Source organism: Pyrus communis, chromosome 5 (genome assembly GCF_041283825.1).
Source record: "Pyrus communis isolate YQ-2024b chromosome 5, ASM4128382v1, whole genome shotgun sequence".
Classification (NCBI taxonomy): Eukaryota; Viridiplantae; Streptophyta; class Magnoliopsida; order Rosales; family Rosaceae; genus Pyrus; species Pyrus communis.
Window position 1 is genome coordinate 15685622 of NC_142569.1, and position 27072 is coordinate 15712693.

Genomic DNA, 27072 nt, shown 5'->3' on the forward strand with positions numbered 1-27072 from the left:
TTTTCATAGGCTTAAATTTCTAAAAAGATGAAACTTAGGTATCGTTTGGTATGCAGACGGGACGGGACGGAACGGAATGGGACGGGACGGGATGGGACAGGACGGAACGGAACAGAGCGGGAGCAAAGATGCTCTCGGATGGAAACAAGGGAGGAAGAAGAAGGAGACGGAGAGGTTATAATTTTGTGTTCCACGGATGTGGAACGAGTCGTTCCAGGGGGGTGAGATGGAACGAAAATTCACCCAAAACTCGTCCCGTGGAACAACTTGTTCCACCCGTTTTAGGCGCACCAAACGTGGGACGGAACGCCTTGTCCCACTCTGTTCCGTCCCGTCCCACATACCAAACGGTACCTTAAGTATTGAATCAACTATAATTTTAGGGGGCCGGTCTCCCTGTGGCCTGGGTGCTTTGTGTTTCACATGAGGTCCACGGGGTCATTAGCTCGACCGGCACAAGAAGGGAAAAAAAAAAAACTATAATTTTAGAGATGTATTATCCACACATCATTTTTTATTTTTCACACATTCCTCATTAATTTATATCTTTTGTTCTTTTTTAATTTAGTTAATCCGACAGCCGTAAATTAAGAGAATGTATATAAAATAAAATAAAGTGTGGATAGCACATTCCTAACTTTATTTTCTTGACATAAGAAAATGGAAATATTCTGTAAGAAGGTTCGCTAAGTAACAATTTTTCAAGGGTTCGACCACAGTTTTACAAGCGTCAATTGGGATCATGCTGTGGTCCAAAATGGCAACATTTATGACATGGATGGCAATCACATTGGCTCCAAAATAGATTATTGTGCTTAACTTGCCACTATCTATGATAAGGTTCGTTGATTTTAAGTTCAAGTGCTGAATGATACCCCTTCAAACGAGTGCGCGCAATACCCTTCATCACCAACAGCGTCAATGCGAATGGACACAAATGCGTAACAAATCGGCACCCAAGGGACCTCCAAACTCCAATCACGTCAAATTTACTTTTCTTACAGGGGCGCCGCACTTTCCTTTAGTGGTATGTTGAGTCCTTACCGCCATAACTTTTCTGCCAGCTGGCCATTAATGGCATGCGTTGGAAATTGCAGCCAACAAAAGCGGGAAAGACATTTACCTAATTCTTCTTATCAAATAAATAGGGCATTTGAAATTTCATCTAACGGTTAAAATTATTATAACATTTAGTAAACCTGTGTTTTGAATCGTTTGATCAAATTTCAAAGGTCCGAATTATTTGATGAGGAGAATTAAGTAAATGGGATCCAAAGAGGATCCCTTCCCACAAAAACTTACATATTCTCTGCATCATTTGCCCCTTAATTTCTTTATTTTTCTTTTCAAGGAAGAAAGTTAGTATTATAGATTATATATAGTGTCCGGGGTCTAAACTTCTAGTTCTAACCCAGACTTTAAACTCCAAAACTTGGTAACCTGTTGAAGAGTTCTACTTTAAAACAGTATTCTTTACGTTTCTCTTAATAGGGAACTACTGTTATTTGCGTAAAACAACTAAGGTTATGAACTTAATGAACTGAGACTGACGAAAATTATTGTAATCATGAAAGACATATAATTGTGTATAATTACTGTGATACATAGAGAAGCCACAACTGAAAAAAAAAATGACTACAAAAGTTATATAAATGATAGGGGTAAATTGCTGTTTGACCCCTTAAACTATTATTCCAGTTGAAATTGACCATTTGAATTTTTTTTTTTTTGTTAAATTAACCCCTTGAGCTATTTGAAATATGCCAATTAACCCCTTGTCCCTAGATTTTGTCCATTATTCTATCAAATTCAAAGGCAAATTAGTCTTTTTACAATAAATTCTTGCATGCCACTTATAACCACCAATAAAATTATGACATGTGGACACATATTAATGTGTAATGATAATGTGAAATGGTCCGTTATGTAAACGTTTGGTTTTTTTTTTTGTTTCTTATTATGTTTTAAGTTTTTGAAATATTATGTGTTCACATGACATTATTTTATTTGTGGTTATAATTAAAAAGTAAGAATTGATGATAAAAAATCTAACTTGCCCTTGAATTTGACAGAATAGGAAACGGAATCTAATGGCAAGGGGTTAATTGATTGATTTTAAATAGTTTAGGAGTTAATTTACAAAAAAAATAGTTTAAAGGACCAATTTCAACTAGAGTAATCATTTAGGAGGTAAAACCACAGTTTACCAAAATGATAGAGAAAGCCATTTATGAACCACAATAATTTGTGTACAATTACTGTTATACATGGCAAGTTTCATGGCCCCACTCATGAACTAAATTTTTATTTCTTAGAAGGGAACAACTAAACTGTACAGCAACACTAGTGATGGCCAACCATGCATATTGGTTCTATGGCGCATTTTTGAAGACGACATATTGAAAGAAATGCAGTACTGCTCTGCGTCGTGGAACTTGAATCGATTGGTAACAATTATGTTAATAAGAGTATGCATGATATTATTTTGATGACTTGATAGGCATATAATATTAATTAGCTAGTTGGCAGTCGGGACTGCATAGTGGTTTCCCTCACGCATTAGCATTTAGCATTACTGTACGTGTTGATGGTGTTATCTCGCATCGGAGATGGAAACCTTGCATTTGTAGTTCAAATGATCTTGAAAGGTCTATTCACTCATTGTGAATTGATTTTGAATCAATATGATGCTCACACTAATAGGAGTTTGAACTTAAGTTATTCTCAAAAAATTAATTAGGGCATGTACGATAATGTATTCTGAGTTCATTTTTCATTTTTTTCTCAAACAAAAAGCCCAAAAACGTATTAAGTGAATTCTAGTTTGAAAATACCAAAGGACAACTTTTGAAGATGTTTCTCCACCTTTATTCATTAAATAAGATATTCTTTATTTTTTTGTCTAAAATTGAAAACAAAGAGAAACTTAAAATACTTTCACCATATAGTATTTATTTTCACGTTGTAGTCGTCTTTAATATAGGCATTCTCATTGTTTTTGTTCATTGAGAATTTTTTTAATCAAATAAATGTTCGCCTGGCTAAAGAAGTACCCTATATGAAAACGAATCCGGATTCTCGCTGGATCCTCTTTGTGAGAATCTCGGGGATCCGTGAATCATATACATTCATCATACATTGTGCGGTCAGAAATTATTTTAAATATTTTTATTTAAAACTAAATACAAAAAATACTTGATAAAAACTGATTACACGATGTATGATAAACATATACGATTTATGAATTTCTAAGATCCTCACCAAAAGGATCCGAAGAGGATCCTGTTGGTATGAAAACAATCTCTAGTATATTTTTCTGTTAAAGCAAAGCCTCCAGAGAAAAAACCTTAGAGAAAAATCAAAGTCTTTAGTACGTACCCAATCACCTATGTTTCCATGATCCTTATCTCAATCCCTTTCCAAGAACGCACTCTCTAAATTTTCCATTTTTTTTTAACTTTATTTCTATCCCCGATTTGAAGGACTTCGGTTTGATTTGCCAATTTATTTTTTTGTCAAATTTGTCTGATGACAATTCCTTGTCGATTCTTTCCCGCTATTATGCAAAGTTGGATTATTAGTGACTGACCCTTCCCCATATCGTCCCTTTGTTCTACAAGTTCTACAAGTTCTACATGGCTAGATGTGGTGGGGTTCAGTGGTGGCGCTATTTTGATTCATTTAGGGTTTTGGTTTTTTTTGGGCTATGTAGGCTCAATGTTATGCTGCATTTGGTGTTATGGGTTTATTAGTTGTAGTTTAGTGTTTTGGAGTGCTGCTTTAACAGTATGTTGAAATTTGTGTCTTGTTAGTCTTTAATAAATTGTTAAAGTTGTTTTAATGAAGATGAATGCTAGGTAAACTAATCTTTAGACCAAATTTACAAACCATATGATGTGTTATCAATAGAAAATAAGCATGTTAATCAACACTTAAGTAATAATTCAATCATCAACAAGCCCGTCATATGATTTACAAAATTTAATTTAAAATTGTAGTCTCTCTAACATTAACCTTTCATGAATAACGTTATATCGTAAGAAAAAATCTCTATTATAAAAAATTAGTATATTAGATCCTCTTGATTGAAGTAGCATATGATATGCATGCATATGAGATATCACTGCCTCGCACCTAAAGCATTTAAATTTTTTCAATGTATGGGGTTAATTATAACACTTCATGAGTTTTATCGAGTTTTCACAAAACTCCCTCACATTTAAAACATTAGACTAACACTCCCTTCTGTTTTAATTCACTTTCACATAACCCTTTTAGTCATAATTCTACTAATATATTGACAACTTTAACCTTGTAACTAATTAGTTAAATAATAAAGAATTATATTAGAAAAAGAATGACACATCCCGACCCGAATTGTCCACTAGGACTCCGAATTGAGATGTGCTGGCTGTAACATCCCACATCGCCTAAGAGAGTGGATCCTTTAAGCTTTATATGTATATTACCATCTCTACCAAGCACGAGACCTTTTGGGAGCTCATTGGCTTCGGGTTCTGTAGGAACTCCGAAGTTAAGCGATTAGCGCTCAAGAGCAATCACATGATAGGTGACCGACTGGGAAGTTCTCGTTTGAGTTCCTAGAAACAAAACCGTGAGGGTGTGATGATCATGTAAGCCTTATATGTATATTCTCATCTCTACCTAGCACGAGGCCTTTTAGGAGCTCACTGGCTTCAGAGTTCATCGGAACTTCGAAGTTAAGCAAGTAGCACGCGAGAGCAATCCCATGATGGGTGACCCATTAATAAGTTCTCGTGTGAGTTCCCAGAAAAGGCAAAAAAAACCATGAGGGTGTAGTCGGAACCCAAAGCGGACAATATCGTGCTACGATGGAGTCGAGCCCGGGATGTGGTGGGGGCCTAAGCCGGGATGTGACAATTTGGTATTAGAGCCAATCCCTAGCCGGAAGTGTGCCGACGAGGACGTTGGATCCCTAAGGGGGGTGGATTGTAACATCCCACATCGCCCAAGGGAGTGGATCTTGTAAGCCTTATATATATATATATATATATATATATATATATATATATATATATTCCCATCTCTACTTAGCACGAGGCTTTTTGGGAGCTCATTGGCTTCGGAGTTCATCGGAACTTTGAAGTTAAGCGAGTAGCATGCAAGATCAATCTCATAATGGGTGACCCACTGGGAAGTTCTCGTGTGAGTTCCTAGAAACAAAACTGTGAGGGCGTGGTCAAAGCCCAAAGTAAACAATATCGTGCTACGGTGGAGTCGAGCCTAGGATGTGGTGGGGGCCCAGGCCGGGATGTGACACTGGTCGACACCTAGAAGGTGACGAAGCTAGCATATCTCAATTCGGAGTCCTAGTGGACAATCCGGGTCGGGATGTGTTAGTTTGGTATCTGAGCCAAGTTAATCCTAGGACCTGTGGGTTATGGGCCCACCACGCTTCTGTTACGCCGCTCTGATACCAAATTGTCACATCCCAACCCGGGATGCGATGTGGACCTGGGCCGGGATGTGACAAAGAAAATGTTAAAAATAAATAAATTAAACATTAAAATATAAATTAAAAACTTAAAAATAAATAATTCAATGCCCTTTGTCAAGGTATTGTAAGTAGAAACGTCAGGCTGACATTGCATCAGGTTAAGAACAGAAAATTCCTCGTCAATCAGATTGTTTCGACAAAGATGAAAATTTTGTTAATTTTTGTTTAGATGAAGGGTAAAATTCTCAAATGCATCTTGTTAATGGCGTCAGACAGGGGCTCCATGACAGTGTTGATGTAGGCCTTGACATTATTCTTGCAGTCCAGCTTCTTTTGACATTTTTCAAGGGGGTTTTTTGTAAATAGCTGGAATCAACGTCTCCGAGACACCCGTGAACTCCCATTGCTTCCAATGCTTCTTTCTGGTGCTGGTAGACGAAGATGAAGCGGAACGAGCGGACAATGGTGGAGCCACCCACATGGCTAAGGTGGGTTGTGGCCCACATAGGTTTTCTATAAGGATAGTGATATCCAAGCACTCATTTTTACTTTTCACATATCCTTCTCAATTTTTTGTTATCAGATTGAATAAATTGAAGATGATCAATTGCAAAAAAATAATAAGGGTGTGTTGGAGGTAAAAACGGGTGTGTGGACAACACTATTCTTTTGTAAACTCATGCTTATAGCCCACTCAATTTCAATACAGGTTATTGTTTATTGTATATTAGTAGAGGATAGGTAGTAAATAATACGTTTTATGCTAAAAATTATAAATTAATTCTATCTCCCATCCCCTTTTTATCATATTCGTTAAAGAAACAGATCATTTACCTTATGCAATTTAGCCTCTGTGCTTCTTAATCAAGAAAAGAAAAATAAAATTTTTAAATCAACAATTAAATCCCTATCTTCGCAATTCCTTACTTATGTTGTAATTTTCCAATGAACGTAACCTTTGAATGTACCTTTTATACTGATTATTATATAATTTTATATTGTCGGAGCCAACGTCTCCGAAACTATTACAACCCATAACTTAAAATATTGTATTTTATTTTCAAACCATGTGAAATGAGGATTTTGCCCCTGAGTAGGTGCGTTGAGTAATTTTCGAGCCTCGACTCGAAAACGAAATTCGAATCGAAACCTTGAGGGCTTAATTGTAAAATTTACAATTATGGAGGGATACTTTCATAATTTTACTTAATAAAATTTTCATAATTTTAAATTATTTGCAAACTAAATACTTTATGCCATTAATACAACTCAATTGAAAAAGTTAAGTTTAACATACTAAAATTAAAGTTCGGATCAAGTTTGATAATAGTACCACGGTACAACCAAAGAAAATAATTTGTTCATGCAATTTAACAACGGTATTTTAATGTTCCAATTTTAAAATCACTGCTTTATATCGTTAACACTTTTTGTTCCTTTTTCTTTTGGACAGTTCCTCTTCGAACTTTAAAGATTCCTTCTCTATTCAAATGGAATAGGATTCGATAATATGTCACTTACTTCTCGTCCTCCTCATTTTTAGCTCATATGTAGTGTGCTTTATATATCCAAACCATGTATGATATTGAGGAAATTGTAGTAATGGTCTTTTAACTTTAATTTAATTCGCGTAATGGTCTTTTAATTAAGAATCTAAGATCATTTGTCTCTTAACTCATCAAAACGTGCAACTATAGTCATTTTCGTTAACTTCATTACAACTTCTGTCAAAACGAGTCACGTGTCATTCACGTGAGGCTGAATCAAGGAGCAAATATAGAAACCAAATGAGAAAAATTACAGCAATGGTCTCTCAACTTTAATCCAATTGAAGAAGTAGTCCTTGAACTTTAACCCAATTAGAGTAATGGTGTCTCAACTTTAATCAAATTGAAGAAATAGTCCTTGAACTTTAACCCAATTAGAGTAATGGTTCCTCAACTTTAATCCAATTGTAGCAATAGTCATTCTAACATGACTAATTTTAACGAAATTCTAACAAAGATGACGAAAATGACTATAACTGCATATTTTGATGAGTTAAGGGACCAATGATTATGAATTTTTCGTTGAAAGACTATTTTTCCAATTGTGTTAAAATTTAATGACTATTGCTACAATTTTCTATAAGATATTTGTTAATTTCTGAAATGCCAATCAAAAGAATAAAATAATGAATTATGACAAGGCCAAGCTAATTGGACAAATATTTTAATCTGATCGTGGAGTTTATTTATTCCAAATAGAAAACAACCCTTCCATTAAATGTATGTACTTGACCAAATGACCAATTGAAACCCACCACTTAATATTAGTATTAAAATAAATATGTTTTTAATTTTTGCGGTGTGGTTCCAAAAGTTCAAAACCAAAACCAAACTATTGTTTCAAACTACAAGTCGGTTTTAAACAAAAACTGTTTCATAACAACAAAAATCAAATCGTTTGGTGCAGTCTTATTTAGTACGTATTTCGATTTCGAATTTCAATTCCAAGTGATCATCCCTAGCAGACACATTACAAGACTGCACCAATATTTCCGAATTTAAAAAAAATATAAAGACTAAAATGCCTGTGGTGCATAGGCAAGCAATGAAGTTAACTAATAATATCTTGATCTTTTTTTTTTCTTTCCAAATAAATCATTGCAAGCATTAGAAAAATATGAATATCCGGAATGCACTGCACAAAGCCAGGGCTATATCCACAGTTACGTCAAACCGTTTCATCACTACGATGAAATCACAATGGGGTGAGCAAATCATGTCACGATCACACGTACTTGACCTTGCAAGCTTCAAGATTTCATCGTTTGAACACAAAGCGTGTCCTGGTTATATAAGGGGATACGAACCTTCCATGTGGAAAATGGCGTAAATAAACAAGGATAACTTCGTGGATTGAATGACCATAATATTGTTTGCAATCTAGCTATGTATGTCATAATACGTAAACTAATGACATCATATACAATAATTATAGTATTAAAATTGCAATGAAAAAATTCTTCGTATTAAGTAAATATAAGGAGAAAAGCAATCTTCGTATTTTGCCAATTAATATTCCTTATATTACCGGTTAATTTTATGATAAAATCTCAATTTTCTTCATGTTCTAGATCACAAAGCTTCTAACTAAGTAGAAACATGAGAAAAACAAAAGTATTGAACTCCCAAACAAGAATGCAATTTAATTATTCACCATCATTTATTATGATGCGTTTTGTATCTACAACATATGTTATAATTTGGATAAAGTAATACTATTCACATACTCTTTTTATCTTTACACATCTTTATTAAAATTTTTTTATTGATCTTCTTCAATTTATTCGATTTGATAATCAAAACTTGAAATGAATGTATGAAAAATACAAATAAGTGTGTGTATAGCACCACCATTTGTATATATCAGTTTGTGTTTGCATGTGATAAGGGGATGTAGACAAGAAACTTTACAATTATGGACACATCACACATGGATCGGAATCCACTCAAACTTTATTGAGATTAAAGTTCATACAAGTGATTGATACATTTTCAGTTTTTATATAAAGAAAAAGTGTTTGATAGTTGGTATTAAGTAAGATTCTCTCCCTTCTATTCTTTCTCCTCTTCTTTCTCTTTTTACTTGAACGGTTACGATTAAATCACATTATATTTTATAAAGACAAAAGAATAAAAACCAAAATGTGAAAAAATGAGAGAAAATGAGATGAGAATAAAATGAGAGAGAATCATACTCCCTAAAATAAACACCAAGAAATAGAAAATTGTAAAAATATTGCAATTCTTTTCTCAATACTACGCAAAAGCTTGATTTTCTGCTTAATATTAAATCAATCCTTATTACATTATATATTGTACATGTGAGTTAAGTTAGTTAATTATAATAATTTATATATTCTTTACCGTAAAATATTAAGTCTTATTTCGTATTTTATTAAAGAAAAAGGTCCTACACAAAAGCAATTGACCCACAAGGATATGCCTTGTCAGCAAGCACCTTAGCTTGGTGTGAAATCTCGCACCTATTTATATGATGAGTGACTGGCTTGAGTTTTACAGCAATTGAAAAAAAATGAAAAACTTGGAAGCGGTGGCTGTTGAAGCAAATTGCCGGGAAGAAATAACTAGGCAAAGCCATTCCTTAAGAAGCTTGTTCAGAAGCCCATCAGGTTACTCTGCTCAAGTAATTCCCATCACAACTACTCCCTCAAAGGAATCAACTGAAATTTGGGTAGGTGGTGAGCTCATTCCACAGGATGCTTGGCTGCCCATCACAGAATCCAGAAATGGGAATGTCTTTTCTGCTACCTTTCATTTACTTTGTTCAGGAATTGGAGTTCAATCACTTTTACTGCCTCTTGCATTTGCCACTGTTGGATGGTAAGTAATATCTATTTTGTTTTAACTCTAGATGTATTAAAAATCATAACTTTGCCTCATAACATGTTCATATCACCAAAAAAATTATTCATTAGGAATTAGGGTTCGTCATCCTTTATGTTTTTTGATGGTATGAAATCATTAAAATCAGTACCTGGGTCCTTGATGCTGCCTAAGATTTGTTGTGAGTATTATTCCCGTAAAATGGAAAGACCTTTCATGTTAGTAATTGGGCTACTTTTCATTTTTTTCAATTGGTTTTAGGTATAACCTCTTTTTTTCATAGTATCAGCGCAAATTGTCTTGTGTGTTAGTTCCAACTGTTACACACGATCTATGTCATCCGATTGATGTTGTTCACATATTAGGCTTACAATTTCGCAACACATGAAAAATCGTTTTGAGAGTATAAATCTCATATTAGGAAAAAATGAATATTGCATGTGCTTATAAGTAATGATTTTTTTTTTTTTACATTATCAATTAATTTTATAATAAAACCTTAATTTTTTTCAACATTTATCATCTTTTTATTTTTTTGTTCGAAATTTACCATTACAGTTCAAATTGATTTGGAATGTCTGGCATGTGGTTGTGATGACAGATTGACAAGTAGTCAGAAATGAATTTAAAATGAATTTGAAATTTATTAAATGGGAATCAGAATGCATGAATGGGTGATGGAATTATGATGAGATAAGAAAGCCTAGGTGGGGGCTAGACTTCCGATATGATGTAATAAGCGTAGATAGACTTTTATGTTGTTTGAAAAGTCACAAATGAGAAGGATCAGGCCGTGCCAACCAAATACCAACCTCAGTCCATAATAGACTTTTATGTTGTTTGAAAAGTCACAAATGAGAAGGATCAGGCCGTGCCAACCAAATACCAACCTCAGTCCTTGTTTATGGGAAGGAGGGACCTAGGAGTTTCTCGAAGTCAAATTTCCCGCGCGTTTTTCTTGTCTTATTTTGCTTTGACAATTTGTTTTTGTTCAGTTTCAAATCTCTATGAGATTTGGAATCTCCCAATACAAATAATATAAATTAAATAATATAATTATTTTTTCTTCCGCTATCATTAACTTATAATTTCTAATATAGATTACTTTTTTTCTCAAAAAAATGAGGACCAATAATTTACAAGGTGATCTTTTTTTTAATTTTTATTATTATTAAGAGAAGTGAAGATGATTTGAAATTATTACAATAATTTAGAAGAAAAAAAATTCGAACCCGAAACACATAAGAGGAAACTAAATATCCTATCTACTAGGATATTAGATTATATGCAAGATGATTGAGTCTAATTTCACAATAAACATTTCTGATTTGTCTGTTAAATTTTACTTGAATTTATTTAGGTAATTACTGTTCCATGCGAACGCTGTCTGCCCTTACATTCTTGGACCTAATTTAGGCTGATCATAAAATAGCCTGAATAATCACCTGGTTTTATTAAGCATGTGCAATAATTTAAAAATATGTATTTTTATAGGTCAATATATTCCAGTATAAAATATCCTCACAACGTTACCATCTGATGGAAACTTCTTGCTCAATGACAAGTGCCAACCAATTTTGACATGGGATATCTGCCCGATTGAGTTTGTACAATAAACAGTAGTTATAAATCCGTTAGGGGAGCAAATGAGCCAAAGCTAACGGTGGTTTGGTGGATCCCAACCCGAAAATGGATCTTGAATCTCAAACTAAAAATTTTTGAAACGGGAATTTGAAGATTAATCTCAAACCGAAAATTTGGTATTCTTAATTTTCGGAATTCTTAAAATATTTTCGGTATTTTGGGATGGATCGGGATTGCGTTTTGGTTTTTAGGCTTTTGGCCATAAATTTAAGATTTTTGGGTAATGAGCTAAAATTTAGGCTTTTGACTTAAAATGTTGTTGCCCAATTTTATATTAATTGAAATTTAGGTTTTTTACCTATTACCATTTTTAAATTTCTTACCAATTGAAATATCAAAATCATTCTTACCAAGTCAAACTAACGTTCTAAAGTTCCAAATTACTTACTTTCATAATTCTATTTCTAATATAGTCTACTCTCAAATACTTAAATTCAATATTCAATATGCATGAACAAAATAAATATACATATATATTTTCGGTTCGGTTCAGGATTCCTGAACCATTGAATATGTAATCCCGATTCTCGTACCAAAAAGTTTCGGATCGGTTCGGTATGGATCCCAAAAATTTTGGTATTATCAGTTTGAGATTTTTCGATATGGGATCGGGATTTTTTTGGTTTGGTTTTGTTTGGGATTTTCGGGAAAAATTTCCAACCCTAGAGCTAAGTACTAAGATGTTCAAGTTCAGGTTGGTTGATATTATTTGCGCTCAAGCTCGTATAACATAATCAAGCTAGAAAAAAATCTCTTAATGTATGCTGAAACTCGCCTCAGATGAAATTTTCAAGCCTGGCTCGGCTATAATTTAAACTTGAGTTTTTCTTTGGCTCAGCTTAATGAAAATATAAAATTAATATAAAAAAACATATAAACTGCATAATAACAAAACCGTTGGTATTGGTATTGAAATATTACATGACAAAATAAGGTAAAGCTTATGAGCTAAATACTTTGATCCCATCTTTATGAGATGAATGTGCCAAAGTTCAATGTTGGCTCATTATCTTATCGAGTGTAATATTTTGTCCTAACGAATCTAATATGTTGTTTAAACTTAGCTCATTTTTCTAATGGGTGTAATATTTTGTTCTAACGAGCCTAATACTTTCCTTAAATTTTTTCAATTGTTGTAGGACATGGGGAATTATATGCTTGTCACTAGCGTTCTCATGGCAACTCTACACCTCATGGCTTCTCGTACATCTACACGAATCCAACTCCGGAATTCGGTACAGTAGATACCTGCACCTCGCAATAACAGCCTTTGGTTAGTCCAAGCGAGCTCTTCTTCTTCCATACCAAACACCACCCCCTAACATGCGCCTAGTAGTGTATTAACTAGACATTTTATTTTATGTTTTCAGGTCCAAAGTTAGGGAAATTGCTCACCATATTCCCAGTAATGTACTTATCAGGGGGCACGTGTGCCCAGCTGATCATCGTAGGAGGTGGAACCATGAAACTATTCCTAAAAAATGTTTGGGATGTTAACTCATTGACTGCCACAGAGTGCTTCTTGTTGTTCATCTGCATGGCTATTGTTGTGGCTCAGCTTCCCAACTTGAACTCCATAGCTTGGGTCTCACTTATTGGTGCCACCACAGCAATTGCATATTGTACTCTTATTTGGGGCCTTTCAATTGGCAAGGGGAGGCCTAGTGGCATTTCGTACAACCCACCAGAGATGGATGAAAAAATGGATAGATTTGGGGTGATTCTGAATGCTCTTGGCATCATTGTTCTTGCATTCAGAGGCCACAATGTCATTCTTGAGATTCAAGTGAGTGTGTGTGCTATATTAAAGAGATCGATTCTCTCGGTTGTTACCAAGAAAATTGTAGTGTGAGTTCGTTTAACACATAAATAGGCTAAATTAATGTTTCTTCTGATGCAGGGGACATTGCCATCTAGTCCAAAACAGACATCCCAAAACCAGATGTGGAGAGGAGTGACTGTATCTTATGTAGTTACAGCAATGTGCTTCCTTCCTCTTGCCGTGGCTGGGTTTTGGGCTTATGGAAACAACGTAAGCGTGACACTTGTTCCAAATTATTTTTAACCAAACTATGAAAAATATACCAAACTAGGGATATATGCATGATCAAAGATTGACAGTGCCCTTCAAATATTTGTGCAGATACCATCTTCATATGGACGAATTTTGAGCTCTTTTTCACAATTCAATGGACATAAAAGCACATCAAAATTTGTGTTGGGACTAATTTGCATACTTGTAGTGATAAACTGCTTAAGCACATTTCAAATCTACAGCATGGTAGTTTTTGATAATTTGGAGTTCAAATACACAAGCAGGAAGAACAAGCCATGTGCAAAGTGGCTTCGGATAGCTTTTCGGATTTCGTTCGGAGGACTGGTATTTTTCATAGCAGTCGCTTTTCCATTCTTGCCGAGCCTAGCACCTCTAATCGGAGGCATGACTCTGCCTTTGGCATATGCTTATCCATGTTTCATGTGGATCACAATGAAGAAACCAGAGCCGAAGAGTGCTATGTGGTGTGTGAATATTGGGCTTGGATTCTTGGGGCTAAGTTTGAGTGTTGTTTTAGTCATTGCATCAGTATGGAATTTAGCTGACAAAGGTCTACGTGCCAATTTCTTCCGGCCTTAGATAACTATTAGTAATGTGATTAATATAGGATAAACATAACATTATCGCTTCATAATGTACTTGCATTATAAGAAGTTGTCTACGACAAGGATTGGACATGGGTATTATGTAACTATTACGCTTAGTTTTTGGAAGGTCACCGGCGCTAAATGATGACTTTACTAACATTAAATGATAAGGTGGACAAATAAGTTATTCTCGACTAATCGTTGTGTTTGGAGCTTTAATTCCTCAAATTGGTTCCCTTTAGTGAAGTTAAAGCAAGTGAAGTAGTAAATTTGCTTAGCTAAACTAAGTTAATTTGAAGATTCAAAGCTCTATAATGACTTGAGAATTAATAATTATCCATATGACATACAACGCTAGTAAACCCAACAAATGTCAATTTTCAAAACATTAGATATTTTCTGAAATGTTTTAAAAGGTTAGGACCAATTTAAGATTGAGTAGTTATCCGAACTTAACCCTTATTTTTATTTCTTCTATTAATTTTTAATTTTTGTTGAGCTCATTTTAAAAATAAGCTAAGGCCATCTCCAACCAAATCAGTTATGTTTAGCCCCATCTAGAGTTATAGCCCTGTAAGAAATTATTTTTATATAACATCTCAAACCATATGAGCTATTTTTGAGCCCCTTAATCATTTATTATTTTTAAGTTTGTTCCTTAACTTTATTGGTTAATTGAATTAAACTACCATATTAAAATAAGTTTATCCAGATATATTTTGAGTGTCACTTGTCGCTAAATGAATAAGATTATCTGGACATATTTTGAGTGCCATTTGAAAAAATATTGAAAAATTTAAATTTAGATTATTGGAAGGTAAGAGAGGAGTGTGTATGAAAAGAGTGTTTTAGGTGAACAGAATGTGAAGAATTGGATTAAATGAGGTAAGATAATATGGAATGATGAAAATGATGTTAGAAGTTGTGTAGAAATGGCTTAGGTATTTATAGCAAAAAAAAAAATTACAATTTAATTTTTTTTTTTTTTTTTTTTTAAATTTCGTCCTTAAAAAAAAAAAAAAAACCCAACAAACAACCTGCCAGGCGGGCTGAACATGCCTAGCCCAATGGCCAAAAGGCTCTAATTTGGCCTGGCGGGATCTACTTGGTTTTGGGCCAACCCTCCATTAGAGTTGGGTTTTGTAATAGAACGGACTAAAAATTGGCCTATGGCCCTATAGTCATCACCATTGACCCGAGCTTGAGCTTAAAGTAATAATTCATAGAGCATAAGGTAAGTCATCCAAGAGATCGAGGTTTGTTGTCAACCCGAGCTTGAGCTTAAAGTAATAATTCATAGAGCATAAGGTAAGTCATCCAAGAGCTTGAGGTTTGTTGTCAACCCGAGCTTGAGCTTAAAGTAATCATTCATAGAGCATTTCCATAGGTGATGTTAAATTTTAAACATAAAATTTAAATTTGACAAGCTATGTAACATTCTGACATCTCTTAAAGTTTTACTCTTCACCTAATATGTTAAATTAAACTATTATTTTATTACATTAAACTATTATAATAAATATTTTAAAATAAAAAGAAAATAATAACGTTAATCAAATGCATTTAATAATCAATTAAAAAAAAATTTAAAGTTGCTATCAATTTTGGCAGCAAGGTTAGGGCTGTCAATCCATGTCATGTCACATAAGATTTGGCTTGGGTTAAAAACTTTATTGCTGCCTTTTTTACTATTAGTATTAATTTGGGGGATAACTTGATATAGATCCAATTTTGTGAGCCATTAGTAGAATTAGTCCACTCATTGAAATAAGTCCAATAATTAAGATTCCAAATATGCTTATTTGTGGTTTGTACCATATTTACCCCTTAGGCTTACGAATTGTTATAAATATACAAAATTTCTTAATTATGGGATTATTTGTCGTTTAACTAGTCCCTTAATTGTAGGATTAGTTATAGCCATCTAATCACCTCAACCCCTAGTCCATTTCATCCCACCTTTTTTCCTTCTTCCAAACAATTCCCTCTATCAATCCTCCTCTTTTTTGTCTCTTCTTTTCATGGGTGATATTTTTGTGTTCTTCCCTCCAAATTCGTTCATTTAATGGAGGTATATTATATCATATTTATATTTCTATGTTCCGCCAGGTTCCTAGCATTTTTCTTCCAATACAATAGGTAGTTTATTTTTGTTTTGCAGGTAGATTATATTTGCTTTGTAGGTATAAAGCATTTTTCTTCCTATACAATAGTTACTAGATTATATCGGTTTTGTTTTCTTCATAAATAGTAAGTAGTTACTAGATAATATTTTAGTTTGGGTATTTAAATATTCAAAATTTAAAATCTGAATAAATGATAAAAAAAATTAAAGAATTTAAATATTTTTATCTGAAGGGGCAAAATTGATATCAAAATATGTAATTGGGATAACTGGACTCAGTTCCAAAAACTACCTATACTTTTGGACCTAGATCCAAAAGCCCCTTAATTTGGACATTTTGACATCTCTTTTGGAGATGATCTTACAAGTTTTTATTGATCTTGATCTAAGCTTAAGCACAAAACATTTCATTCGAACCAAGCTTAAGCACTGTGGTATTTGGCTTCGCTTGACTCATTTACACCCTTATCCCTTAATAAATGCGTACAACCCTAAAATGGGTCGTCATTTACAACAACAACAAAAAACCCAAAATATCCAAACCTAGTCCTACCCACTAGACAATCCATAATAAGAGGTCATCAAATATATGACAATTACAATGTTCGTCTTTTTGAGTTGAGGGACATGTACGAAGTGACAGACCTTGGCTTATTACATCATTTTCTTGGTATGGGAATTGTTCAAACTTAGAATGCTATATTCATTGGACAATAACATATGCTTTGAATTTGCTAGATAAATTTGGATTGATAGATTGCAAACTGTTAGTACACCACTAATTGCAAGTGAGAAGTTGAGTAAAATTGATGGCAGTGAATTTGCGGATGAACGTCTATACAGACAAATTGTGGGTATGTTGTTATATCTAACATCTACAAGGCCAGATATAATATTTGCAGCTAGCTTACTTCAAATGTTTATGCATTGTCCTAGCTATCAAGAAACACTATGGAATTGCCAAGAGAGTGTTGAGGTACAATACAAGGTACCACTGAATATGGAATTGAGTACAAGAAGGTAGAAGCTGCATTACTCATTCGCTACTATGATAGTGACTGGAGTAGGAGTGATGATGACATGAAAACACCTCTTCTTAGCATTTTCCTTTGGAAGTGGAATATTTTCTTGGGCCTTATTCAAGCAACATAGTGTTGCACTTTCAGTTGTCGAATGTGAGTATATAAGTGCAATATAAGTAACAACACAAGCGATTGGCTGAGATTTGTGCTTGAGGATTTTGGAGAAATGAACACTAAAGCAACTCCACTTATGGTTGATATTAGCCATTGCAATGACCAAGAATCCTATTTTTTACTAGAAAATTAAACGCATCAACTGACGATATCACTTCAATAGAAAGGCTTTGCAAGAAAGTGTTGTGAATTTACAGTATTGCATATCAGAGGAGAAAATTGCTAGCATATTCACTAAGACATTGTCTAAGGATCGATTCAACTATCTGATATGAGTACTTGGAGTAAAACTAGTTTAACAATTTAGAATGGAGTGTTGGAATGTGAATTGTTTATGGTATATTGCATTTAAGCTAGAATGGTCTACTTAAGTCAATAGTACAAGTGTAAGGTCTAGATTCAATCCATCTTTGTATAACATGTATATCTTAGATTTAGCCAAGTGTCATGTTCTTATGGGAGACCTAGGCTGTAAGCCTTAGTTTGGATCTAGTGCCAATGATCTAAGGATAATGTTTTATATTCTGAGCTTTCTAATGATTTGAGCCGCATTCTTTACACAAAAATATACAATTTTCCTTTCTCCATTCTCTCGTCCCTTCTTCAACACTTTCCAAACCCAACAAGCCGCTAGTTAAAATAAAGTTTTCTTCTCTCCTTCCGTGAAAGAGATTCTCTCATTCTCTGTGAGAGTCCTTCCTTCTTTTTGTGAGGGCTTCCATCTTGCCCGCCATTTCTGACGTCGACTCTAGCTTTGGTTGGAGTCGGTTGCCCCTTTTCTCTTTTTTTTGTTTTCTCCTCTTTTCCCCTTCTCTGTCATGTCCCCTTTCCTCTTTTTCTTCTTTTCTTTTCGCTTCTTCTGATGTTTCTCTCCAGTTTTTCCTTGGCTTGGGTGTTTCCAACACCACCACGTTCTCCTTGTTGTATGTCGTTTTCGACAGTGTTGCTTATGGGTTTCCCCGAGCTTCTTCTTGGTAGTTGGCTAATCCTTCTTTGGTGCCGACTATCTCTTGTTAATGGATGTGATCAGGTTGCTGTTCGGGGTTGGCGGTGGTGTCTACGGCAGTGATACTCGGTGGTGGATGATGCTTCAGCTGGCTAGTATGGATCTCTGTCAGTGGAGGAGATTTAAGTAGAAGTTTCTCGGCAGTTGTGTGTTTTTTGGGCTTCACTGTTGTTAGGCCCTCTTTCTGTTTCTTCTTTTGGTTTTGGCCCTTTTCTGATTGTGTATAGTTGTAAGTAGGGCCTTTGGTTTGCTTTAATAAAAGTTGAGGGAGTTTGTCTGTAGCCTTGCTATAGTCAAAATTTTGCCAAAAAAAAAAAAAATCACCAATTAAAATTACTACAAGATGGTTCAGAGGAATGGTAGTTTGAGCTGCAAACTTCATGCTTCAGTTGAGTTGAGATGGTGAGTTTGGACTCCGGGTAATGTTCGGTATATATATATATATATCAATGTTTTAAAAATATCCGGTTTACGCCACTTAGGCCCCACTTAGGCGTTAGGCAGTTGGCTATCATCCCGATTAATTCCTACGTGTATGAAAATTAAGAAAAGGCACCTACACCTACTTAGGCTTCTGCTAGCCTGCCTAGGCATCTGCCTAGGTCGCGGCTCTTACTTAGACATAAAATAAATGTAATTTTGCATTATGTTTTAATACTCTATAATCTAAACTTCATTCTATTTTGCAATTTATGTATCCCAACGCAATTATGTATTTCTTAAGTATAACCAGACACTTATTTATACGATAGGCCCCAGCCCACCGCCTGACTAGCACGTAACGTCGTTTAGAACCTTTATGTATATATATAGAGGAAGCCCTTAAGGGAAGGGATCCCCATTTTTTTTTTAATAAAAATGGGGATTAGTTGTTGGGCTCACACCACATCGAACTTTAACGATCCGAACAGTTTATTTTTCAAGTTGTATCACATAGATCATCCTTACAAATTATTAGCCAAATCGGAAATATTTGAAGCATCTAATTGAGTTCAAAGAAATCGACGAACACTTTGTTCTCTAAGAAACAATGAAATTTTAATATGATAGTTAAATAGACAAATAATTTCGAATTAAGTTGAATTTTTGTAAGGATGATCTATGAATCGAGACTTACAAAATAGACAGATCGTTGAAATATTACGTGGAGTGAACCCTACAACTAGTCCATATTTTTATCCAAAAAATATGACATCGACTCATATTTCAGTTAACCGTAAATATCAAAACGTGATATCAAGGATCTGAACTGTTCATTTTATTACATCTGCCAGATGATCTTGTTTTCAAAAAAAAGAAAATTTAAAAAATGAAATTCAATAAGAAAAATAAAACGTAAATGACAATCGACGGTTAAATATAAATTTAAGGTTTATGAATTATAGTGTTGGATTTCGAAGCTGACCCCTTCATGAAAGTTGTAAAGCTTGTCACTATGAGTGATTGTATATTTTTTTTACATTTTTTACGCTTCTAAAATAATTATTATTAATTTTTCCCACAAATAAAAAACATTATTCATGAGGGTTTGGAGGATTTTAAAATTTTAAACGATAATGTAAGTGTAACTATTATCTACTCATGGAGGAATAATGATGAATCACAACTGTTTATGTATTCTTTCACATTTTTCATTCTTGTATGTATGTCTTCTTAGTTTATTTTAATTTTGGACAACAATATGTTAAGTAAAATTTATCCTAGTAATGATAAAAAGGAACTCTCATAATAAAAATAAATAATAACTAAAAGTTTTTATTTTCTATTTTTTATAACTAATATAGAATAATAATACAAAACTATATATTTAATATAGAATATATTGTATATATTAATAGGGCTATTGTATTTTATAATAAATCTTTTAGTAATTAAACTTTAAAATTATCAAAATAATTTTTTTCTTAACGGGTTGAAACAGGTTACCCACATGTTACCTGCGTGTATACATGTTAAGAACTCGTTATTAACGGGCTCTTAACAGGTATAATGATCCGATTAGTTTTCGTGTTGATCTAAAACTCGTTATTTTCGTGTCGTGTCAGAAACTGCTGGGTCTATTTATGGCTACCTGTTGAAAATAAATATGAATATAGTTAAAGTTGTAGGAGGGAGGGAATCATATTCATACTTAAATAACTTCTAATGGGACGTGCGTGAGCACTTACATAAGCCATCACATGTGTAAACTGGATCCTTTAAAAAAACTAAGGAAAATTCACATGTGCAAACTGGATCCCTTCTAAATTTCTAATGATTAAAAAAAAAAATACTAGTGGGATTATATTTTTATATCATATTTTGTAAATTATATAATGCGACAGTTGCAGTTGGTAGTTGGTTTCATCTTTAATGATTAAAAGAAGAAATTCAATCATCAAACCCCACATCATGTAATTTTCAAAAGAAAATTTATATTTTAACACTTCAACTTTGGGTCACATAACAATCTTATACCTCATGTTTTAAACATTTCAATGTCATACATCAACTTACGAATTCATTGTAATGTCAAATCTCCGTCTACTTTTTAGTTAATTTTTTTATCAACTTATGTGACCCAAAGTTGAGCTGTGAACTGGATCCTTTCTAAAAAATAAAAAAACTAAGGAAAATACTTCATATGCGTAAGCTGGATCCCTTCTAAATTTCTAATGATTAAAAAATAAAAATAAATACAGATTATATTTTTATATATATTTTGTAAATTATGTAATGTGACCGTTGATAATTGGTTTCATTCTTTAATGAATTAAAGAAGAAATTCAACCATCAAACTCCACATCATGTAGTTTTTAAAATATAGTTCAAGTAAATAGTCTCCTTAGTATCACCCAAAAAACTAATAGTCGGATACATAGATGAAGCCATCAGAAAAATTAAGTTAGAAGAGACTTAGGGTCCTCCTACGGTTGTTACATATTTTAATTTTTTTCCTGTAACATTATATGATTGGTTTGGATATTGGATACCGTTACCTTACCTTCCTCGTTTCATTTGGACTGATGCTAATTGTAGAGACCATTTCAATGCACACTTTCAGATTAAGTAGTGCATGCACCCATCACTCAGCATAAACAATTACCCCAACTATATAAGCAAGTCCGTCAACAGCTAGTGTTAAAATTTGCATACAGCTCATCTAGTCGACACAGAGCTATATTTAATACAACATATTACATAATATTTGGCTCAAATTAGTTGCATTCACCTACCAAACGTCACAATATTTTGCTCAAATTAGTTGCATTCACCTACCAAACGTCACAAAGGCTTTTAGCTGGCCAGTTTGTGTTTTGCAAGCTGCAAGGAAATGGCAGCAATGGAAGAAGTGGTTGTGGAGGCAAATTGGAGCATAGATAGGGTTTATTCCTTTAGAAGCGCAAGTAGAAGATCAGAATCTGCTCAAGTCATTCCCATCACAACAAGTCCCACGAGTGAAGATTCTAACTATCATGTTACTTCAGCTGCAAACTGGGGAGGCGGTGAGCTCAATCCACAAGATGCTTGGCTACCCATCACAGAGTCCAGGAATGGGAATACCTTTTCAGCTACCTTCCTTTTGCTTTGTTCAGGAATTGGAATCCAAGCCCTTTTACTGCCTGTTGCACTTGCCACTCTTGGATGGTAACAGTGATTATTTTCAGGCTCCCTTTTATCACTACGTATTTTACTCATCAGCTTGTTTTTATCTATTAATTCTGCTTTAGTTTACTCAATCTTCAATCTAATAAATTTTGACAGCCCCATATACTTGTGTCCAAACTACAAAGTTACATATGCATGGTTGAATACATGTAAGGTAGAAAATATATGGTTTCAGTCAGCACAACCTTACCTCTTGGTTTAACTTCCACAACAATTTTCAATGGTCGCATTACATTGCAGGGCATGGGGAATCATATGCTTGTCACTTGCATTTACAGGGCAGCTCTACACGATATGGCTACTTGTACACCTACACGAATCCGATTCTGGAACTCGTTATAGTAGATACATTGACCTCGCAATGACGGCCTTCGGTTAGTAAAATAACACAAATGTGTTACATGTAACTTTATTTATATTTAAACAGACTATTCATATTTCATATTACATTATTCACTAAATAGCTATAATTTTTGTTTTTTAGGTCAAAAGCTAGGGACGTTTTTAGCTCTAGTCCCAGTAATGTATTTATCAGCTGGTACATGTGTCCAGCTAATAATCTTAGGAGGTGGAACCATAAAGCTTTTCATCAAGACGGTGTGCAACGACGGGGCAAACTGTGATGCCAAGTCATTGACTAATGTAGAGTGCTTCCTGGTGTTCATGTGCATGGCTATTGTTGTGGCTCAGTTTCCCAACCTGAACTCCATAGCATGGGTCTCATTGATTGGTGCCACCACAGGTATAGCATATTGTACTTTGATTTGGGCTCTTTCAATTGGCAAGGGCAGGCCTAATGGCACTTCATACAACCCACCGGAGATGGATGACGAAATGGATAGATTTGGCGGGATTCTGAATGCTCTTGGCATCATTGTTCTTGCATTCAGAGGCCACAATGTTGTTCTTGAGATTCAGGTGAGTGTAATTCTTGCTAGTTTTTCATTGTTATTCAAAACTTGGGTCCATTACTCTTCTAAGAGCTTGTCTTTAATTAGGAAGTTTTTATGTGAACCGAAACACTTGTCAAGTAGTGTACTATTTTAAAGTTATAATATATATACATGTGCTACAATTTGAGCGGAATTAACACCATGTGGTTGTGTTCTAGATAGATTTAAAAAATCTCTCATTTTTTATTATGTTCCAGGTAGATTCGAAAAATCTCTCATCTTTTTTGCACCCCAGAGTTTGATATCCACCCATCTTTGTGTTAGAATGAATTGATCTTATTGGGTGTGGAGCTTGCAGATGAAAATGTTTGATTCAAATCAAAGCCCCAATCATTGGTTTTGGTAGCCAAATTTTACCATTATTAGGTGTTAATAGTGCTGGTGTATACTTGCAATTTGATTGTAGCCTGTAAGAGTAAAGTTTTATACTTGATTGCAGGGGACATTGCCTTTAAGTCTAAAACACCAAACTCACAAGCCAATGTGGAGAGGAGTGACTGTATCATACCTAATTATAGCAATGTGTTTGTATCCTCTTGCTATAGCTGGATTCTGGGCTTATGGAAACAAGGTGAGAACAATTAACATTCCTCTTGTTCAACAATGAAAGTTGTAGCTCAAACTAATCTTTTGTACATGATCGTAATTGAATTCTTTTGATCCATGCAGGTACCTTCATCGAATGGAGGACTATTAATTGCAATGTCGAAATTCCATCAACATGACACATCAAAAATTGTGCTGGGACTGATATACGTACTTGTGGTCATAAATTGTATAAGTACATTCCAAATCTACAGCATGATAATTTTCGACAAACTAGAGACAAGCTACACTAGCAGGAAGAACAAGGCATGCACAAGGTGGCTTCGAACAACTTTCCGTCTTTTGTTTGGAGGAATGACATTCTTTGCAGCAGTAACTCTTCCATTTTTGGGTAGCTTGGCGCCTCTAATTGGAGGATTGACATTACCACTGACATATGCTTATCCATGTTTGATGTGGATTGCAATAAAGAAACCAAAGCCGAAAAGTGTTATGTGGTGCATCAACGTGGGACTGGGAGGCTTAGGCCTTGTTCTGAGTGCTCTTTTAGTCATTGCAGCAGCATGGAACTTAGCTAGCAGAGGTCTTCATGCCAACTTCTTCAAGCCTTCAGACCTTAATTAGTTTTACTTTGCAAAGAGAAAACCCATGTATATCGAAATTCACTAAGCAAGTGTAGTGAAAAGAAAATCATATGACAAACTTTTGTTAAGAGTCATATATATCATGGGAGCTTCATTTTAGGTTGCATGGACACTCCAAAACCCGAAAGTGTCATAGTATCCGACACTCCGACATGCCTCGGACAAGCCCGAGACACGGGTTGGACACGGTCAACCACTTGGACATGGTCAAGATACAGTTTGGACACGATCAAGATACAACAAGGGCCTTTTGTAAAATTAAAAAACATTTTGGGGCAGTTTTTAAAATATTGAAACTAAAACCTAGAAGAGTCCCCAACCTCAACCTAACTTCATTCCTCTCAATCTAATCTGGCGCCTCCCTCCCCAGTACTCTTTCTCGCTTCATTTTCTTAGCCACTTTGTTCCGCATTAATTCCATGCGCAGAATCTAGCATCGACTATTTTGTTATGGGATATGTTATCCACATACTCTATTTTATTTCTCACACATCCTTTATTAATTTATATCCGTTGATCATTTTCAATTCATCTGATCCGACGGCTGAAAATTAAAAAAATGTGTGAAAAGTAAAAAAATGATGTGCAGATATCACATTCCTTTTGTTATATTATGAATTTGAAATATTGTTTTTAATATATGTAATGTTTATTATATTTTAATGGTTGTATCCATGTTCTTATTTTTTGAGACCTATCGTGTCCCCATATTGTGTGCCCCCGTATCTGTATTTGTGTCTGTGCAACATAGGCTTCATTAACTGAGAAAACTTTTGAATTTCTTGTGCACTGTTATTGACTATATTAAAGATAAAGATAAAGATAAATATCAATTTACTATTCTTAAGTTTTGTGGTTTTAATATTTTGTATATGAAATTTTTTTCATCCCAGAGTCATACCTAAAGTATAAATTTTGGGATAGTCTCATGTATCCGTCAGTCAAACTGTTAACTCTACCATTAACTAATGATGTGATGCCTATATGAATAATGATGAACGTCACGTGTCATTAAAGGAGTCGACGTGAAAATTAAAAGTTTTAAAAATATTTTTTATCAAAAAAAAAAAAAAAAACACCCCTTTTGTTACCCGTCTTCCTCCCAGAGAAAGTTCGATCCACCCATCCATCCCCAATCCCCTCCTCCCTTCTCTCCTCCGCGTCCCACCCAACCTTCCTTTCCTACCTCACCCTCCGGCCACCTCTTCTTCCAATCCCCTCCTCACACTCCTGAAATCGTTTTCGCTCGCGAAAGCTTGAGCTTCCCACTTTTCCTTCTCTCTCTCTCTCTCTCTCTCTATGAAATGAAGAACCAGTCTCACTCTCGCTATTACTCACATTCTTCTCCTTCTTCAACAACCCCCAGCATTCTCCACTCTCTCTAGCCCTCTTCTTTCTCTCTGCTCACTCCTCCCTGTTAGACCAAGTCCGAGTTACAAGAATCCAGCTCATGTTTAAACTCTAAAGTGCCTGCCATCATTACAACTATAGTGGACATGTGATTGCTGACTCATGGACAGCAGGGAGGACAGTAACCTGGACAGAAGGAAGGACAGAAGGAATACTGCACGTAGCTGCAATATTCCTTGACAGCAGACCTCATGTGCTCTGATGTGTTGCAGCATGGGCAGCAAGCACGCCAGTTTTAGTTTATTGTGTGTGTGTGTGTGTAAGATGTATATAAAACATCTAAATGTCATTTTGTAGGATATATAACAAAGCCTTCCCGTAAGGCTGTAAGGGTGAGTGAATTATTTATTGAGATCAGAAATTCTATCATGGTATACTGAGCCTTTCTGTCTAACGACAAAAGATCCTTGTTTTTTTTTCTTCCGCATCACTGTTTCCATGGCTGAAACTAATAATGTCAACCCTATTTTTCCCCCTCCTGCAACTTCATCCGTTAATCCCTTCTCCTCTTCCATGACTACCATAGTGAATATTAAGCTTGATCGTGCCAACTATCCTCTATGGTTGGCGCAAATTTTGCCAATACTGAAGAGTCGTGACCTGATGGGTTACGTCGACGGCTCTCTGGACTGTCCTCCGAAACACTTGGCTGGAAATACTGCTGTCAATCCGGAGTATGTTACATGGGTGCAACGCGATCAAATGGTTCTGAGTTGGATCAATGGCTCGCTGACTGCTTCCGTTCTAGCAACTGTTGCCAGCAAACGCACATCTCGTGCGTCATGGGAGGCTCTTGAGCAGCGTTACGCATCCACTTCTCAGAATCGCATTCTCTTTTTGCGCAATGAATTGCTCCTGACCAAAAAAGGCGATCTCTCAGTAGCTGATTACTTGGATCGTGTCAATGCTATTTCCGATAATCTTGCTCTCGCCGGACAACCAGTAAGTGATAATGAACTGGTTCAAATTATTCTTAATAACCTTGGACCTGCATTCGAGATGACTGTCAATGCAGCTCAGGCACGTGATACTCCGATCACGTATCCAACCCTTGAAGCCCTCCTTTTGACCACGGAGAGGCGCGTGATGGAACAAACTGTACCTATGGTGGAAGCTACTCCAGTCAATGCTTTTGTAGCTGCAAGAGGACGTGGTGGACGTTCTCGTGGAAATGGACGTGGTGGTTTTCCGTCCAATCGAGGTGGTGCTTCTCCTATCAACCAGCGAGGTTTCTTTCCTCGCAACACTAATCAGCGTAATCCTGCCGTTAATGGGGAACGCTTCAATACAAGTGGAGAGCGAATCACTTGTCAAATTTGTGGTAAGCCTGGCCATCCTGCTCTAGATTGTTATCAGCGCATGAATGGTGCTTATGAAGGACGTATTC

General features: G+C 35.1%; 2 protein-coding genes across 2 annotated transcripts; both read left to right on the forward strand.

The window, feature by feature from the left end:
• Positions 1 to 9542: 9542 nt before the first annotated feature.
• LOC137726389 (lysine histidine transporter-like 8) lies at positions 9543 to 14355 on the forward strand. Its single transcript, XM_068465313.2, has 5 exons — positions 9543 to 9867; positions 12654 to 12787; positions 12885 to 13300; positions 13415 to 13546; positions 13658 to 14355. The coding sequence occupies exons 1-5, from the start codon at positions 9560 to 9562 to the stop codon at positions 14147 to 14149; spliced, it is 1482 nt and encodes a 493-aa protein (XP_068321414.2). The 5' UTR covers positions 9543 to 9559; the 3' UTR covers positions 14150 to 14355.
• Positions 14356 to 21736: 7381 nt separating this feature from the next.
• LOC137723276 (lysine histidine transporter-like 8) lies at positions 21737 to 24381 on the forward strand. Its single transcript, XM_068462435.2, has 5 exons — positions 21737 to 22111; positions 22373 to 22506; positions 22617 to 23050; positions 23525 to 23656; positions 23755 to 24381. The coding sequence occupies exons 1-5, from the start codon at positions 21798 to 21800 to the stop codon at positions 24253 to 24255; spliced, it is 1515 nt and encodes a 504-aa protein (XP_068318536.1). The 5' UTR covers positions 21737 to 21797; the 3' UTR covers positions 24256 to 24381.
• Positions 24382 to 27072: the final 2691 nt, after the last annotated feature.